Source organism: Oncorhynchus gorbuscha, linkage group LG09 (assembly GCF_021184085.1).
Source record: "Oncorhynchus gorbuscha isolate QuinsamMale2020 ecotype Even-year linkage group LG09, OgorEven_v1.0, whole genome shotgun sequence".
Lineage (NCBI taxonomy): Eukaryota > Metazoa > Chordata > Actinopteri > Salmoniformes > Salmonidae > Oncorhynchus > Oncorhynchus gorbuscha.
Genome location: NC_060181.1, coordinates 81,879,192 through 81,899,187, shown reverse-complemented (window position 1 = coordinate 81,899,187; position 19,996 = coordinate 81,879,192). Strand labels below are relative to the sequence as shown.

General features: G+C 48.2%; 2 protein-coding genes across 2 annotated transcripts in view; one reads left to right on the top strand and one right to left on the bottom strand.

The window, feature by feature from the left end:
• The window catches only part of LOC124044151 (cystathionine beta-synthase-like), an 882,911-nt gene that overhangs the window by 235,098 nt on the left and 627,817 nt on the right, over positions 1 to 19,996 (bottom strand). The window lies entirely within an intron of this gene.
• The window catches only part of xk (X-linked Kx blood group (McLeod syndrome)), a 33,852-nt gene that overhangs the window by 5,820 nt on the left and 8,036 nt on the right, over positions 1 to 19,996 (top strand). The window contains exon 2 of the mRNA XM_046363645.1: positions 7,289 to 7,551. Coding sequence (XP_046219601.1) covers positions 7,289 to 7,551 — 263 coding nt within the window. The remainder of the gene's footprint in view (positions 1 to 7,288; positions 7,552 to 19,996) is intronic.

Sequence of the window (19,996 nt, the reverse complement as noted above, 5' to 3'; positions counted from 1 at the left end):
AAAACACCCACCCAATAGCTACAGAAAACACCCACCCAATAGCTACAGAAAACACCCACCCAATAGCTACAGAATACACCCACCCAATAGCTACAGAATACACCCACCCAATAGCTACAGAAAACACCCACCCAATAGCTACAGAAAACACCCACCCAATAGCTACAGAAAACACCCACCCAATAGCTACAGAAAACACCCACCCAATAGCTACAGAAAACACCCACCCAATAGCTACAGAAAACACCCACCCAATAGCTACAGAATACACCCACCCAATAGCTACAGAATACACCCACCCAATAGCTACAGAATACACCCACCCAATAGCTACAGAATACACCCACCCAATAGCTACAGAATACACCCACCCAATAGCTACAGAAAACACCCACCCAATAGCTACAGAAAACACCCACCCAATAGCTACAGAATACACCCACCCAATAGCTACAGAAAACACCCACCCAATAGCTACAGAATACACCCACCCAATAGCTACAGAATACACCCACCCAATAGCTACAGAATACACCCACCCAATAGCTACAGAAAACACCCACCCAATAGCTACAGAATACACCCACCCAATAGCTACAGAATACACCCACCCAATAGCTACAGAAAACACCCACCCAATAGCTACAGAAAACACCCACCCAATAGCTACAGAATACACCCACCCAATAGCTACAGAAAACACCCACCCAATAGCTACAGAAAACACCCACCCAATAGCTACAGAATACACCCACCCAATAGCTACAGAAAACACCCACCCAATAGCTACAGAAAACACCCACCCAATAGCTACAGAAAACACCCACCCAATAGCTACAGAAAACACCCACCCAATAGCTACAGAAAACACCCACCCAATAGCTACAGAAAACACCCACCCAATAGCTACAGAATACACCCACCCAATAGCTACAGAATACACCCACCCAATAGCTACAGAATACACCCACCCAATAGCTACAGAAAACACCCACCCAATAGCTACAGAAAACACCCACCCAATAGCTACAGAAAACACCCACCCAATAGCTACAGAATACACCCACGGCATTGCAGCCTTCTGCAATGGAATATGCAAATAGTAGAATCCTTGGGTATTACCCTTGGACTCAAGGTGCTCAGTTGATTCGAGTTTCACTGACCAGGGCCGTAACAACATATGAGGACACCGAGGTCCGGACCTCAGTCATTTTGTCTAATTTGAAGGGGGAAAAAAAGAATACAAATATAAATGTTATACACAATAAAGAAAATAATTTACGAATCAACATAAATATTGTTCCCAGCGCTGATCAAAGCTCAGAAAGCTTATTTTCTTGATCTGACTGAGTTCTAATCACACAGGTCTGCCTCTTTGCGAATGAGTGGAATCATGAACAGTGGTTTGTTTTTTATGTTCGCCTGCTTCCGCCCGATTTGCCTTTTTAGCAGCACATTCATCACTCTCAAACGGCTTACTCCGCCCTCTGACGGCACAGGCCAAGGGCGTGAAACAAACCATCCCATCTCGGAGCCGACTCAAGTAGGCAACTAGAGACGCTGCTGACGTTTGTGAGATGCCGGACAAAAGGCCACTTTAAAACCGTCCTGTCAACAGACATCCCCCCCCAAACAAACAAAAACCGACTCTCTGAGATAGCCACTTTTAAATATGTCAGTCAGTCAGGGGCTAGTTGCCAGCAGATACTTCTATTGCAATAACGTTGAAGGGCTCTGGCTATTATTACTTAGCCAGCTAAGCCACTACATCACTGATATAGTGATTTGAGGCAATGTCTTAAGTAGTTGAACATGTTATTACTCCAACCTCGTTTTAATTTTTGTAAAAAAAAAAACACTTTATCAAAACAAATCATATTTGATTTGTCACATGCGCCGAATACAACAGGTGTACCTTACAGTGAAATGCTTACTTACAAGCCCGTAACCAACAATGCAGTTAAGAAAATACATTTTAAAAAGTAAGAGATAAGAATAACAAATAATTAAAGAGCAGCAGTAAATAACAATAGCGGGGCTATATACAGGGGGTACCAGTACATAGTCAATGTGCGGGGGCACCGGTGTCGAGGTAATTGAGGTAATATGTACATGTAGGTAGAGTTATTAAAATGGCTATGCATAGATAATAACAGAGAGTAGCAGCAGCGTTCCAGAGGGGGGAGGCAAGGCAAATAGTCTGGTTAGCCATTTGACTAGATGTTCAGGAGTCTTATGGCTTGGGGGTAGAAGCTGTTTAGAAGCCTCTTGGACCTAGACTTGGCGCTCTGGTACCGCTTTCCGTGCGGTAGCAGGGAGAACAGTCTGTGATTAGGATGGCTGGAGTCTTTGACCATTTTTAGGGCCTTCCTCTGACACCGCCTGGTATAGAGGTCCTGGATGGCAGGAAGCTTGGCCCAGTGATGTATTGGGCCGTACGCACTACCCTCTGCAGTGACTTGCGGTCGGAAGCCGAGCAGTTGCCATACCAGGCAGTGATGCAACCAGTCAGGATGCTCTCAATGGTGCAGCTGTATATACTTTTGAGTATCTGAGGACCCGTGCCAAATCTTTTCAGTCTCCTGAGGGGGAATAAGAACAAATTCTTATTTACAATGACAGCCTACCCCGGCCAAACCATAACCTGGACGACTCTGGGCCAATTGTGTGCCGCCTTACGGGAATCCCAATCACGTCCGGTTGTGATACAGCCTGGAATCAAACCAGGGTCTGTAGTGACGCCTCCTGCACTGAGATGCAGTGCCTTAGACCACTGCGCCACTTGGGAGCCCCTATCTATAACAGTGGACACTCACTGACACTATGGCTAGCCTGTGGGTATGTGTGATGTTGTGTTTCCTAGTTGAACAGATAGATGGATATGTGATGTCATACATCACTCAAAGCTGATGGGGTGTTGTTGAATAATGCTTGGCAGTAACGGCCTCTGGATATATGGCCTGCATCTCTTGAGTCTAAAATGTAATGATGGGTCTAAAAGCATGTATCTCTGACTCACGCCCTTGCTCCTCCATTGCACAGGCAGCTCTAAGAATAGCACATGTTGCTGCTTCCTGGTTCTTATCTGTGATAACACAAGTGGAGAAGGCAGGGTATCAGTCTGCACAGAAGCAGGAGGCCACATCCTGAAAACATACAGAATACACTTCACACTAGACTGTGAAGTGAGGCCAAATGACCAAAATGTACATTTCTGCTTCTGGAATGTTTGGAGATGTTTAATTGAATAGTTGTAATTACATTTATTTGAAAGGGGCAGTACACAGGAAACAAGTGCCACCATGTGCCAGATTTAGACAAGAGGGCAGTTCCCATCGACTCCCTGGGCAGGTGGTTAAAGCATCTAAATAGCTTTGTTGCTGTCTTTCTCCATTAACATGATTGAGTTACCCATTGTGACTTATTCATTTATATTTTATTCACTCTCACCCTAACTGCTCCAGTTCTCCATTACAAGTCTGTGATCACTTTCCTACTGTTGTAATTATGTTCTAAAGCCAGCCCCTTGCCTGCAGTCTCTAGTTACCACACACACACACACACACACACACACACACACACACACACACACACACACACACACACACACACACACACACACACACACACACACACACACACACACACACACACACACACACACACACACACACACACACACACACACACACACACACACACACACACACACACACACACACACACACACACACACACACACACACTAATTCATCATTCAGGTCTAATTGGAAATGCTATGCGACGCTGGGACACTAAATCCCTTAATTGCAATTTCAATATTGCTTCACCATCAAGGTAGCTAAATGACGGACTGTATGTTGTATGTAGGGCCCAAAGATGTTTCTTCCCATGTGACCTGAACTATTCTGAGATCTATAGCCTCAGGCCCAGTGTCCTTGTCAGGGCATATGGTCAAGTAAAATCCCTGGGCCTAGACTACTACTGTATAGCATACTGATACGTGTGGGCTCTGATATTTAGCAAGTGTGTTGCTAAAGCTGTTAGGATTAGGATAGGGTTAGCAGTAGAGTTAGCAGTTAGCAGCGCAGCCTTTTAGCTGGTGCATACTATTACCACTTTGCGTGTCACTGGGAGGCTGTTTAGCCTGATAAACAGCCTGTCCCTCACTGGCCCTGTGACCGTAAAGCTCCCTGCCTCGTCTTTTATTGGCACCGTGGACCAGAGCTGCTTTACCCAGACAGAGTGAATGAGTTATACTGCCCTGGCCCTGGCCCACAGCCCAGTCACACACCCGCCCACCCGGGCTTTTAGTCTTTAGCCGCATTGGAAGATGACTGCCTCAAGTCTCCTGCTCTACTTAGAAGCCTGGGTATGTCATGTTGACTAATGTGTGGAGATGCAACTGGTCAACTCACAGATAGAGTTTGGGGTGTTACTATGGGACGTAGTAGATCCAGCTGGCTGTTGATAGTAGTGTTTATGTTGATAGTGTTGCAGGTGGTGTTTATGTTGATAGTGTTGCAGGTAATGTTTATGTTGATTGTGTTGCAGGTAATGTTTATGTTGATAGTGTTGCAGGTGGTGTTTATGTTGATTGTGTTGCAGGTGGTGTTTATGTTGATTGTGTTGCAGGTGGTGTTTATGTTGATAGTGTCGCAGGTAATGTTTATGTTGATAGTGTTGCAGGTGGTGTTTATGTTGATTGTGTTGCAGGTGGTGTTTATGTTGATTGTGTTGCAGGTGGTGTTTATGTTGATAGTGTCGCAGGTGGTATTTATGTTGATAGTGTTGCAGGTAATGTTTATGTTGATAGTGTTGCAGGTAATGTTTATGTTGATAGTGTTGCAGGTGGTGTTTATGTTGATAGTGTTGCAGGTGGTGTTTATGTTGATATTCAAAATGTATTATTTTATTATTATTTAATTTATTCAAATGAAATTGTATTTGTCACATACACATGGTTAGCAGATATTAATGCGAGTGTAGTGGAATGCTTATGCTTTTAGTTTCTGGCAGTGCAGTAATATTGAACAAGTAATCTAACAATTCCACAACTACCTAATACAGACACATCTAAAGGGGTGAATGAGAATATGCACATATAAATATATGGTTGAGTGATGGCCGAGCGGCATAGGCAAGGTGCAATATTTGGTATAAAATACAGTATATACAGTGCCTTGCGAAAGTATTCGGCCCCCTTGAACTTTGCGACCTTTTGCCACATTTCAGGCTTCAAACATAAAGATATAAAACTGTATTTTTTTGTGAAGAATCAACAACAAGTGGGACGCAATCATGAAGTGGAACGACATTTATTGGATATTTCAAACTTTTTTTAACAAATCAAAAACTGAAAAATTGGGCGTGCAAAATTAATGTAAACATTTAATTGGCATTATTTAGAGTGGCATTGTACAAAGTGACTAGTGACTAGTCCATTTATTAAAGTGGCCGTGACTGGGTATCAATGTGGGCAGCAGCCTCTCTGAGTTAGTGATAGCTGTTTAGCAGTCTGATGGCCTTGAGATAGAAGATGTTTTTCAGTCTCTCGGTCCCAGCTTTGATGCACCTGTACTGACCTCGCCTTCTGGATGATAGCGGTGTGAACAGGCAGTGGCTCGGGTGGTTGTTGTCCTTGATGATATTTTTGGCCTTCCTGTGACATCGGGTGCTGTATGTGTCATGGAGAGCAGGTAGTTTGCCCCCGGTAATGCGTTGTGCAGACTGCACTACCCTCTGGATAGTGTTGAGAGTCAGTGAAGTGGAGACGTTGTTTCCTACCTTCACCACCTGGGGGAGGCCCGTCGAAAGTCCAGGACCCAAATGCACAGGGTGGGGTTGAGACCCAGAGCCTCCAGCTTAATGATGAGCTTGGAAGGGTACTATGGTGTTGAATGCTGAGCTGTAAGTCAATGAACAGCATTCTTACATAGGTATTATTTTTGTCCAGATGGGTTAGGGCAGTGTGCAGTGTGATGGCAATTGTGTCGTCTGTGGACCTTTTCGGATGGTATGCAAACTAAAGTGGGTCTAGGGTGGCCGGTAAGGTGGAGTTGATATGATCCTTGACTGGTCTCTCAAAGCACTTCATGATGACAGAAGTGAGTGCAATGGGGCGGTAGTCATTTAGTTCAGTTGTTTTTGCCTTCTTGGGTACAGGCACAGTGGTAGCCATCTTGAAGCATGTGGGGACAACAGACTGGGATCGGGAGCGATTGAATATGTCCGTAAACACACCAGCCAGCTGATCTGCGCATGCTCTGAGGACACGGCTATGGATGCCGTCTGGGCCAGCAGCCTTGCGAAGGTGAACACGTTTAAATGTTTTACTCAGGAGGCTTTGGTGCGAAATAGGAAGCCAATTCTAAATTGAATTTTGGATTGGAGATGTTTAATGTGAATCTGGAAGGAGAGTTTACAGTCTAACCAGACACCTAGTTATTTGTAGTTGTCCACATATTCTAAGTCAGAACCGTCCAGAGTAGTGATGCTGGACTAGCGGGCTGGTGCGGGCAGCGATCGTTTGAAGAGCATACATTTAGTTTTACTTGCATTTAAGAGCAGTTGGAGGCCACGGAAGGAGAGTTGTATGGCATTGAAGATCATCTGGAGGTTAGTTAACACAGTGTCCAAAGACGGGCCAGAGGTATACAGAATGGTGTCATCTGCAGAGAGGTGGATCAAAGAGCGACATCATTGATGTATACAGAGAAGAGAGTCGGCCCGAGAATTGAACCCTGTGTCACCCCCATAGAGACTGCCAGAGGTCAGGACAACTGAACTCCGTCTGAGAAGTAGTTGGTGAACCAGGCGAGGCAGTCATTTGAGAAACCAAGGCTGTTGAATCTGCCAATAAGAATGTTGTGATTGACAGAGTCGAAAGCCTTAGCCAGGTTGATGAATACGGCTGCACAGTAAGGTCTCTTATCGATGGTGGTTATGATATCGTTTAGGACCTTGAGCGCGTCTGAGGTGCACCCATGACCAGCTCTGAAACCAGATTGCATAGTGGAGAAGGTACGGTGAGATTCGAAATGGTCGGTAATCTGTTTGTTAGCTATAAGGATAAGATATTGTGTGAAAATACAGAAAAGTTCTTGCACACTGTTAAGAGTTTGAGACACTCCCATGGGTTTGGTATCCACAGAATTGTTCATAATGTCTTCCACATCTTCCCTCGTTATTTTAGTATTTATGTGCTGCTGTAGGTGTGTGGAGGCCTTTGTGTACCCCACTGCATTAATCATGTTTTATGTGTGTGTGTGTTCCTCTACTGCTGTAGGTGTCTGGAGGCGTTCTGTATCTACGGCAGTGTGGGCCGGGTAGAGGAGCCGTATGTCAGCATCACGCGGAAGCGCCAGATGCCCAGGGGGGGCCAGTCTGAGGAGGTGGAGAGACAGGTGGGGCAGGCAGAAGGCAAGCTGTTCACCCACCGTGCCGCCTTCGCCCGCACCTCTGTCATCCAGGCCTTCCTGGGCTCCGCCCCCCAGCTCACCCTGCAGCTCTACATTTGTGTCCTGCAACAGGGGGTATCCATCGGCAGAGGTGAGTGGTGTGTGTGTGACTGTGTGTGTTTGTGTGTGTGTGAGGTAGAGAAGTGTGACTTATAGTTGTTTCAATTTTCAGTGTCTGTATATGTTTGTGTTTCTATGCATGTGTGTGTGTGTGTGTGTGCGTATGTATGTTTTCTCTCTGTTTGATCACACTTGAGTCATCTTGAGTTCCATGCATTGAGGGACAGAGGCCCCCAGCTTTCTCAGTATATAGGAACCTCTTTGAGCCTGCACATGAACATAGTTATATCTGCTGGTTACCCCCTATAGAGGCTCACTACAGAGACACAGTCCTTCCCCCAAATCCCTCCAGGCCAGGCCACCCCCCTCAGAGCAGTTTCACTATGGTGTGGGCTGATTAGCTAAGTGCCACGTTGGAAATAAGCGGATGGTGTTTTCATGACTCAAAGTGGTATTACGCAACACTCTCTAGCACTCTGCTATCAAGGTATTTTATTTAGATCACAGTCTTCAAACTCACTGTTTGAAATAACTGTTTTCATCCACCATCTGAATCATGATTATGCATAATATAGGAACTAGTATCACAGACACATTTGAGTTATGTCACACAGTCTGCTAATACTTCCCTGTTTTATTTTCTGTTCTTGAGAATGTCATTCCAGACTGAAGAACTGCTTTGCTGTGTGAGACTGAGTGTGACCAGAGGAAAAGCTTCAAGCTGTTTCGGTGGTCAGGCAGAATCTGACAGTTCTATGCGTTCTATGTGTTGACGATGTGAACTATGGCACTTGATATTGCAAATGCTAATCTGTAAATTGATCCAGTGGATCTTGTTTCTATTGTAATGTGTGTACACATTCAAATTTCTCTCAGCCTATCACACAATGTTATGCAAATGAGTTGCTGTATGTGATGATGCTGGGGGGGGTGCTGAGTCGTAGTGTGTTTTGGAGAGGCTCTTGTGTGCGTCAGGTTAGTGTTGGGGTGCACAGTGTTCATCCAAATAAATTACAACTTGATTATTTCATGGAAAATCATCGTCCTAGACTGTTTATGCTAGTTAATAACCTACCTGTACGTTTCGGTGGCCTTACAGAGTCGTTACAAATTGGTGGCAGCGGATTTTGGGATTAACAAATCAATTAGCTAACAGCAACTCACTCGTTTGGCTAACATTAGCTTGCTATCTGCGTGGGAAAATGGAGGGAGAAGTCAAACAACCCGGGAACAACAATCGACAGATGGTGGTAGATCAGCCAGGTGCAAAGGACAGGCGGATTGACTGGCTGGCGTTCATGCCAGAACCGTTTGTGTGGAAAGAATGGACTGCTTGGATTGAACCGTTTGTGTGGAAAGTATGGACTGCTTGGATTGGACCGTTTGAGTGGAAAGAATGGACTGCTTGGATTGGACCGTTTGAGTGGAAAGAATGGACTGCTTGGATTGGACCGTTTGAGTGGAAAGAATGGACTGCTTGGATTGGACCGTTTGAGTGGAAAGAATGGACTGCTTTGATTGGACCGTTTGAGTGGAAAGAATGGACTGCTTGGATTGGACCGTTTGAGTGGAAAGAATGGACTGCTTGGATTGGACCGTTTGAGTGGAAAGAATGGACTGCTTGGATTGGACCGTTTGAGTGGAAAGAATGGACTGCTTGGATTGGACCGTTTGAGTGGAAAGAATGGACTGCTTGGATTGGACCGTTTGAGTGGAAAGAATGGACTGCTTGGACCGTTTGAGTTAGATCGTTTGAACTTTCCCATGCTTTCACTGAGGGAAATTTGCATTTTGAGCATACTGACTGGAATCTTACCTTTTTTTCAGGACAGGAAACTTAACGTGTGTGAGTGCATTTGTAAATTTGGCCATGATTTAAGCAGGCTAGCTTCAAGGGTTTACCCAGATTAGAGTGTGTGCGCACGTGATTCGCTTGCAGGAGCCCATTTTAATAATAATAATATAATATATGCCATTTAGCAGACGCTTTTATCCAAAGCGACTTACAGTCATGTGTGCATACATTCTACGTATGGGTGGTCCCGGGGATCGAACCCACTACCCTGGCGTTACAAGCGCCATGCTCTACCAACTGAGCTACACAGGACCACAGTGGTTGCAGTGATCTTCATATTCACCTGCGCAAGGCAGGACCAGAAAAGGACCAGAAATATTGGAAAGGGAATTAGCATTGCTACAGAGCTTGATCAAATAAGACAGCTAGAATTGCTTGTCACGCCCTGGTCTTAGTATTTTGTGTTTTCTTTATTATTTTGGTCAGGCCAGGGTGTGACATGGGTTATTTATGTGGTGTGTTTTGTCTAGGTTTGTGGTTTCTTGGGGGGGGGGGGACAGGGAGAGTGTGGCAGAGTCAGGAGTCAGACCTGAGCCAACTCCCCCTGTTTATCGTAAGAAGCCAAGGAGGAAACCAGAACCAGAGCCGGTGTTGGAGGTGAGCGAAGCAGAGACTGTGAAGGAGTTAATGGGGAAATTGGAGGAGAGAGTCATGAGGGAGTTGGTGTGTTGGTGCATGAGGCACGGAATTCGCCCGACGGAGCGTGTCAGGGATTTGATGGCACCTGGGTCAGCTCTCCATACTCGTCCTGAGGTGTGTGCTAATCGGCTGATGAAGATGGTGCCAGCCTCACGCACCAGGCCTCCCTAGCCTTGCACGTCCTGTGCCAGCTCAGCGCTATAGTGCGCCTAGCAGTACTAACCGTGGCGGGCGTGGTACTGGTCAGGCACCGTGTTATGCGGTGGAACGCACGGTGTCCCCAGTACGCGTGCTTAGCCCGGTACGCTACATCTCAGCTCCTCACATCTGCCGGGCTAGCGTGAAGATCCAGCCAGGGCGGTTGGTGCCAGCCCTGCTCTCAAGATCTACGCCTTCACGGTCCGGTCCATCCAGTGCCATCTCCACACACCAGCCCTCCGGTGACAGCTCCCCGCACCAGGCTTCCTGTGCGTGTCCTCGGCCCAGTACCACCAGTGCCAGCACCACGCATCAGGCCTACAGTGCGACTCGCCTGTCCAACGCTGTCGGAGCCTTCCTCCTCTCCAGCGCTGCCGGAGTCTCCCGCCTGTCCAGCACTGTCAAAGCCTTCCTCCTCTACAGCGCTGCCTGTGCGTGTCCTCGGCCCAGTACCACCAGTGCCAGCACCACGCATCAGGCCTACAGTGCGACTCGCCTGTCCAACGCTGTCGGAGCCTTCCTCCTCTCCAGCGCTGCCGGAGTCTCCCGCCTGTCCAGCGCTGTCAGAGCCTTCCTCCTCTACAGCGCTGCCTGTGCGTGTCCTCGGCCCAGTACCACCAGTGCCAGCACCATGCATAAGGCCTACAGTGCGACTCACCTGTCCAGCGCTGTCGGAGCCTTCCTCCTCTCCAGCGCTGCCAGAGTCTCCCGCCTGTTCAGCGCTGCCAGAGTCTCCCGCCTGTTCAGCGCTGCCAGAGTCTCCCGCCTGTTCAGCGCTGCCAGAGTCTCCCGCCTGTTCAGCGCTGCCAGAGTCTCCCGCCTGTTCAGCGCTGCCAGAGTCTCCCGCCTGTTTAGCGCTGCCAGAGTCTCCCGCCTGTTCAGCGCTGCCAGAGTCTCCCGCCTGTTCAGCGCTGCCAGAGTCTCCCACCTCTTCAGCGCTGCCAGAGCTGTTAGTCTGCAAGGAGCAGCCAGAGCTGCCAGTCTGCAAGGAGCAGCCAGAGCTGCCAGTCTGCAAGGGGCCGCCAGTTAGCATGGAGCAGCCAGAGCCGCCAGTCAGCATGGAGCAGCCAGAGCCGCCAGTCAGCATGGAGCAGCCAGAGCCGCCAGTCAGCATGGAGCAGCCAGAGCCGCCAGTCAGCATGGAGCAGTCAGAGCCGCCAGTCTGCCAGGATCCGCCAGTCAGCCAGGATCTTCCAGATCCGCCATTCAGCCAGGATCCGCCATTCAGCCAGGATCCGCCAGTCAGCCAGGATCTGCCAGAGCCGCCAGTCAGCCAGGATCTGCCGGAACCACCAGCCAGCCAGGATCTGCCAGAGCCATCAATCTGCCTGAGCTTCCTCTCAGTCCTGAGCTTCCTCTCAGTCCTGAGCTTCCCCTCAGTCCTGAGCTTCCCCTCAGTCCTGAGCTTCCCCTCAGTCCTGAGCTTCCCCTCAGTCGCGAGCATTCTCTGTCTTGAGCTACCCCTCAGTCCCGAGCTACCCCTCAGTCCCGAGCTACCCCTCAGTCCCGAGCTACCCCTCAGTCCCGAGCTGTCCCTCAGTCCGGTGCTGCCCCTCAGTCCAGTGGGGCCTTTGGTTAGGATTACTAGGCCAAGGTTGAGGGCGAGGGTCGCCAATCTAAGGACGCGATGTAAGTGGACTAAGACTACGTTGGAGTGGGGTCCACGTCCCGCGGACAGACGCCCACCCGGACCCTCCCCTATGGGTTTAGGTGTGCGGCCGGGAGTCCGCACCTTGGGGGGGGGGGGGGGGTTCTGTCACGCACTGGTCTTAGTATTTTTTGTTTTCTTTATTATTTTGGTCAGGCCAGGGTGTGACATGGGTTATTTATGTGGTGTGTTTTGTCTAGGGTTTTTTTGTAGGTTATGGGATTGTGGTTAATGGGGTTGTCTAGAAAAGACTATGGTTGCCTGGAGTGGTTCTCAATCAGAGGCAGGTGTTTATCATTGTCTCTGATTGGGAACCATATTTAGGCAGCCATATTCCTTGAGTGTTTCGTGGGTGATTGTTCCTGTCTCTGTGTTTGTTTGCACCAGATAAGGCTATTTAGGTTTTCTGTCACGTTTCTTGTTTTGTATTGTTCGTGTTTATCTTCATTAAAGATGTATCGAAATAACCACGCTGCATTTTGGTCCGCCTCTCATTCACCGGAAGAAAACCTTAACATTGCTGGAAAACCAAGACACTGCACAATACAAAGTGAACATGTGTGGCACAAGCAAGGTCACTCTGCCTCCAGTTGGAAACAACATCAGAGTTCCAAAAGAGATGTTTGAGTCATTGTGTGAGAGCTTTGCACAGTGTGGTCCGAGGTACAACATCTAGCAGAGGAGGAGCCACATCAGAGGGAGGCATATTAGAGCAGATATCGTTTCCAGGGTCTTCTACAGCAGCAATGGGAGATCTAGGTTCCCCGGGAGCGACAGAGGATGACCTATGGCAGAGGCCTGCTGGATGAAAAAAGATTGTCCTGACGTGGAAAAGGACAGCACAGCATCGGCTTAAACTACACTAACAGCTGACCAGTCCACAGCAAGTGTTGTGGGGAGTGGGGTTTACCTTGAGTGCAAAATGGCTGACTTTGAGTGTGAGGTCATGGTGGACTCGTGGGCCCAGGTTTCCATGGTACATGAACAGGTATGGAGAAATGCTACTGGAGGTAAGAGTGGTACATTGCAACCATACCACTGCACAGTTAAAGTAGCAAATGAACAGTTTCTCTCAGTACTGGGGAGCTGGTCCACAGTCATGAACATTGACGGTCTGAAACTGACCGGGGACTTTGTTGTTGTGAGAGTCACAGACCAGTGTGCACTGATAGCGACAGACTTCATGGTAAAATATTCCAAGATGGCGTAGCAGTAACTCGTCCTGCCATATCGTGTCTCTGTAAATATCGTCTCTTTTTCGTTTTAGATATTTTTTTCTTCGCACATCTTTAAAAACATTTTGCTAAACCTAAGCTTCCAAATACTCTTCTGCAACCCGCCAATGTAGCTACTTTTCCTAAAGTAGTTATATTTACTTCGAAACCGAAACCGGAACTCTTCAACTGAAGCTAGCCAGCTATGCTAGCGGTCTTCAGCTAACCTTTAGCTCGGAAAGCTCTCGCCAGTTCGAACAACGCGACGCTAACCACAGCATAACGGACCTATTTATTTTTTATTTTTTACCCCCGGATTCCCACCACAAACGGAACATTCTTCAGCTGGATCTTCACAACTAGCTATTGAGCTAAACAGCAACCCTGGTTGATTACTCCTGGCTAGCGTTTCCACCCACGTAGCTTGAAGCTAGCCCGGCCAGAGCTCCTAGCATACTCCTGGGCTACAATACCTTGACTACGACCGGTCTATCGATGTCACCGCATGAAGAGGAATAAACAGACTCACCCCATTGCAACGTCCTCCAAAGGCTAACTCTCTAGCCCTCGCTATCTCCTTGCTTGCTAACTCGGCATGCTAACTGCTAGCTTGTTTAGCCCAGAACACACCCAAGAACCTCCAGAAGCTAACCAGCTAGCTACAAGCTATTTAGCTACCAGCTAGCTAGCTACAAGCTATTTAGCTACCAGCTAGCTAGCTACAAGCTACTTAGTCATTGTTAGTTTTCTTAACCTGGATAACACTCGCCAGCCCCCCTGCCCCTGGACTCTGATCACTTGGTTACACAGCTGATGCACGCTGGACTGTCCATTAATCACGGTACTCGATTCTGCTTGTTTGTTTTATCTGTTGGCCCCGTTGCCTAGTCAATGCCATTTTACCTGCTGTTGTTATGCTAGCCGATTAGCTGTTGTCTCACCCACTGTTTTAGCTAGCTTTCCCAATTCAACACCTGTGATTACTGTATGCCTCGCTGTATGTCTCTCCCAAATATCAATATGCCTTGTATACTGTTGCTCAGGTTAGTTATCATTGTTTTAGTTCACTATGGAGCCCCTAGCCCCACTCCTCATACCCCTGATACCTCCTTTGTCCCTCCTCCAACATATGCGGTGACCTCACCCATTACCACCAGCATGTCCAGAGATAAAACCTCTCTCATCATCACCCAGTGCCTGGGCTTACCTCCGCCATACCCGCACCCCACCATACCCCTGTCTGCGCATTATGCCCTGAATATATTCTACCATGCCCAGAAACCTGCTCCTCTAATTCTCTGTCCCCAACGCTCCAGGCGACCAGTTTTGATAGCCCTTAGCCGCACCCTCATACTACTCCTTCTCTGTTCTGCGGGTGATGTGGAGGTAAACCCTGGCCCTGCATGTCCCCAGGCACCCTCATTTGTTGACTTCTGTGATCGAAAAAGCCTTGGTTTCATGCATGTCAACATCAGAAGCCTCCTCCCTAAGTTTGTTTTACTCACTGCTTTAGCACACTCTGCTAACCCTGATGTCCTTGCCGTGTCTGAATCCTGGCTCAGGAAGGCCACCAAAAATTCAGAGATTTCCATACCCAACTATAACATCTTCCGTCAAGATAGAACTGCTAAAGGGGGAGGAGTTGCAGTCTACTGCAGAGATAGCCTGCAAAGTAATGTCATACTTTCCAGGTCCATACCCAAACAGTTCGAACTACTAATTCTGAAAATCACTCTCTCCAGAAATAAGTCTCTCACTGTTGCCGCCTGCTACCGACCCCCCTCAGCTCCCAGCTGTGCCCTGGACACCATTTGTGAATTGATTGCCCCCCATCTAGCTTCAGAGTTTGTTCTGCTAGGTGACCTAAACTGGGATATGCTTAACACCCCGGCAGTCCTACAATCTAAGCTAGATGCCCTCAATCTCACACAAATCATCAAAGAACCCACCAGGTACAACCCTAACTCTGTAAGCAAGGGCACCCTCATAGACGTCATCCTGACCAACTGGCCCTCCAAAAACACCTCCGCTGTCTTCAACCAGGATCTCAGCGACCACTGCCTCATTGCCTGTATCCGCTATGGTGCCGCAGTCAAACGACCACCCCTCATCACTGTCAAACGCTCCCTAAAACACTTCTGTGAGCAGGCCTTTCTAATCGACCTGGCCCGGGTATCCTGGAAGGACATTGACCTCATCCCGTCAGTTGAGGATGCCTGGTCATCCTTTAAGAGTAACTTCCTCACCATTTTAGATAAGCATGCTCCGTTCAAAAAATGCAGAACTAAGAACAGATACAGCCCTCGACCAGCACAAAAACATCCTGTGGCGGACTGCAATAGCATCGAACAGTCCCCGCGATATGCAACTTTTCAGGGAAGTCAGGAACCAATACATGCAGTCAGTCAGGAAAGCTAAGGCCAGCTTCTTCAGGCAGAAGTTTGCATCCTGTAGCTCCAACTCCAAAAAGTTCTGGGACACTGTGAAGTCCATGGAGAACAAGAGCACCTCCTCCCAGCTGCCCACTGCACTGAGGCTAGGGAACACGGTCACCACCGACAAATCCATGATTATCGAAAACTTCAACAAGCATTTCTCAACGGCTGGCCATGCCTTCCGCCTGGCTACTCCTACCTCGGCCAACAGCCCCGGCCCCCCCGCAGCTCCTCGCCCAAGCCTCTCCAGGTTCTCCTTTGCCCAAATCCAGATAGCAGATGTTCTGAAAGAGCTGCAAAACCTGGACCCGTATAAATCAGCTGGGCTTGACAATCTGGACCCTCTATTTCTGAAACTATCCGCCGCCATTGTCGCAACCCCTATTACCAGCCTGTTCAACCTCTCTTTCATATCGTCTGAGATCCCCAAGGACTGGAAAGCTGCCGCAGTCATCCCCCTCTTCAAAGGGGATGACACCCTGGACCCAAACTGTTACAGACCTATATCCATCCTGCCCTGCCTATCTAAGATCTTCGAAAGCCAAGTCAACAAACAGGTGACTGACCATCTCGAATCCCACCGTACCTTCTCCGCTATGCAATCCGGTTTCCGAGCCGGTCACGGGTGCACCTCAGCCACACTCAAGGTACTAAACGACATCATAACCGCCATCGATAAAAGACAGTACTGTGCAGCCGTCTTCATCGACCTTGCCAAGGCTTTCGACTCTGTCAATCACCATATTCTTATCGGCAGACTCAGTAGCCTCGGTTTTTCGGTTGACTGCCTTGCCTGGTTCACCAACTTACTTTGCAGACAGAGTTCAGTGTGTCAAATCAGAGGGCATGTTGTCCGGTCCTCTGGCAGTCTCTATGGGGGTGCCACAGGGTTCAATTCTCGGGCCGACTCTTTTCTCTGTATATATCAATGATGTTGCTCTTGCTGCGGGCGATTCCCTGATCCACCTCTACGCAGACGACACCATTGTATACACTTTCGGCCCGTCATTGGACACTGTGCTATCTAACCTCCAATCGAGCTTCAATGCCATACAACACTGCTTCCGTGGCCTCCAACTGCTCTTAAACGCTAGTAAAACCAAATGCATGCTTTTCAACCGATCGCTGCCTGCACCCGCATGCCCGACTAGCATCACCACACTGGATGGCTCCGACCTTGAATATGTGGACACCTATAAGTACCTAGGTGTCTGGCTAGACTGCAAACTCTCCTTCCAGACCCATATCAAACATCTCCAATCGAAAATCAAATCAAGAATCGGCTTTCTATTCCGCAACAAAGCCTGCTTCACTCACGCTGCCAAGCTTACCCTAGTAAAACTGACTATCCTACCGATCCTTGACTTCGGCGACGTCATCTACAAAATTGCTTCCAACACTCTACTCAGCAAACTGGATGCAGTTTATCACAGTGCCATCCGTTTTGTCACTAAAGCACCTTATACTACCCACCACTGCGACTTGTATGCTCTAGTCGGCTGGCCCTCGCTACATATTCGTCGCCAGACCTACTGGCTTCAGGTCATCTACAAGGCCATGCTAGGCAAAGCTCCGCCTTATCTCAACTCACTGGTCACTTTGGCAACACCCATCCGTAGCATGCGCTCCAGCAGGTGTATCTCATTGATCATCCCTAAAGCCAACACCTCATTCGGCCGCCTTTCGTTCCAGTACTCTGCTGCCTGTGACTGGAACGAATTGCAAAAATCGCTGAAGTTGGAGACTTTTATCTCCCTCACCAACTTCAAACATCAGCTAGCTGAGCAGCTAACCGATCGCTGCAGCTGTACATAATCTATTGGTAAATAGCACACCCATTTTCACCTACCTCATCCCCACAGTTTTTATTTATTTACTTTTCTGCTCTTTTGCACACCAATATCTCTACCTGTACATGATCATTTATCACTCCAGTGTTAATCTGCAATATTGTAATTATTCGCCTACCTCCTCATGCCTTTTGCACACATTGTATATAGACTCCCCTTTTCTTCTCTGTGTTATTGACTTGTTAATTGTTTACTCCATGTGTAACTCTGTGTTGTCTGTTCACACTGCTATGCTTTATCTTGGCCAGGTCGCAGTTGCAAATGAGAACCTGTTCTCAACTAGCCTACCTGGTTAAATAAAGGTGAAATAAAATAAAATTAAAAAAATAAATAAAAAATACGGGGCTGTACTTGATTTACACTGATTTTCAGGAGAGAGGCATGGAGAGTTTATAAAGTGATGACTGACACGATTATACACTCCAGAAGTTACATATAAGTTGAGGGTACAGTAAACAATGGCAAAATTGAGGATCTTCTTGAGCTGTGTGCTGAAGTCACTGATACAAGTTGGCAGCTCAGTGAAGGTGAAAATGCCAGAGCGGGTGAAGAATGTCACCCCTGATTCACAGTTACTGCGGGAGGGCACTGAACTGGGGTTTCTCTATCTGGGAGAAGGGTAGTGAAGACACTATCATTGCTAGCCTACAGGATTCTAAACTGCTGCCGTACTCTCCCACTACAGCAAAGTGGGACATAGAACAGTTAATGCAAGAACTGGACATAGATTACAGACAGCTAACTGAGGTGCAGCTGAAAGCTGTAAAGGAAAAGGTGACAGCGTCATAGGATGCCACCTTTTCAACAAGTCAGTTCATCAAATTTCTGCCCTGCTGAAGATGCCCCAGTTAACTGTAATTGCTATTATTATGAAGTGGCTAAGAGCAACATCGGCTCAGCAGCAAAGTGGTAGGCCACACAATCTCACAGAATGGGACCGCCAAGTGCTGAAGCGCGTAAAAATCACCTGTCCTCAGTTGCAAAACCCACTACCGAGTTCCAAACTGCCTCTGGAAGCAACGTCAGCACAATAACTGTTTGTCGGGAGCTTCATGAAATGGGTTTCCATGGCCGAGCACCCGCACACAAGCCTAAGATCACCATGCGCAATACCAAGCGTCGGCTGGAGTGGTGTAAAGCACGCCAGCATTGGACTCTGGAGCAATGGAAAATTGTTCTCTGGAGTGATGAATCACGCTTCACCATCTGGCATTCCAACGGACGAATCTGAGTTTGGTGAATGCCAGCAGAATGCTACCTGCCTGAAGGCATAGTGCCAACTGTAAAGTTTGGTGGAGGAGGAATAATGGTCTGGGGCTGTTTTTCATGGTTCGGACAAGGCCCCTTAGTTCCAGTGAAGGAAAATCTTAAAGCTACAGCATACAACAGCTGCCAACTTTGTGGAAACAGTTTGGGGAAGGCCCTTTTCTGTTTCAGCATGACAATGCCTCTGTGCACAAAGCGAGGTCCATACATAAATTGTCAGTGATTGGTGTGGAAGAACTTAACTGGCCTGCCGAAGAGCCCTGACCTCAACCCCATCGAACACCTATGGGATGAATTGGAATGCCGACTGCAAGCCAGGCCTAATCGCCCTGTTGTGGCTGAATGGATGCAAGTCCCACAGCAATGTTCCAACATCTAGAGGAAAGCTTTCCAAGTAGAGAGGGGGCCTGAGTAACTGACAGAGACAGTCAGGTCATGGCCTAGCCCAGAGTCACTGACTGAGACAGTTAGGTCATGGCCTAGCACCGAGTCACAGACAGAGACAGTCAGGTCATGGCCTAGCCCTAAGACAGAGGTCATGGCCTAGTCACTGACAGAGACCTCAGTCACAGACAGAGACAGTCAGGTCATGGGCACTAGGTCATGGCCTAGCCCAGAGTAACTGACAGAGACAATCGAGTCACTGACAGAGACAGTCAGGTTATGGCCTAGCCCCAAGTCACTGACAGAGACAGTCAGGTCATGGCCTAGCCCCAAGTCACAGACAGAGACAGTCAGGTCATGGCCTAGCTCCATGTCACTGACAGAGACAGCCAGGTCATGGCCTAGCCCAGAGTAACTGACAGAGACAATCAGTTTATGGCCTAGCCCCAAGTCACTGACAGAGACAGTCAGGTCATGGCCTAGCCCCGAGTAACTGACAGAGACAGTCAGGTTATGGCCTAGCCCTGAGTAACTGACAGAGACAGTCAGGTCATGGCCCAGCCCCAAGTCACTGACAGAGACAGTCAGGTCATGGCCCAGCCCCAAGTCACTGACAGAGACAGTCAGGTCATTGCCTAGCCTCGAGTAACTGACAGAGACAGTCAGGTTATGGCCTAGCCCTGAGTAACTGACAGAGACAGTCAGGTCATGGCCCAGCCCCAAGTCACTGACAGAGACAGTCAGGTCATGGCCTAGCCCCAAGTCACTGACAGAGACAGTCAGGAGGTTCAGACCAGATTTTGCAGCAACGGCGGAGCCCTTGTACAGATTTACAGATAAGGGGAAAACGTTTGAGTGGCACGCAGCGTGTGAAGTGGCCTTTATTGAACTAAAGTCCAAGCTTACCACATCCCCCATATGTGCTTTCTCTGACCTAAATCTAGATTTCATAATGGATACTGACACATGTGACACAGGCATAGGGGC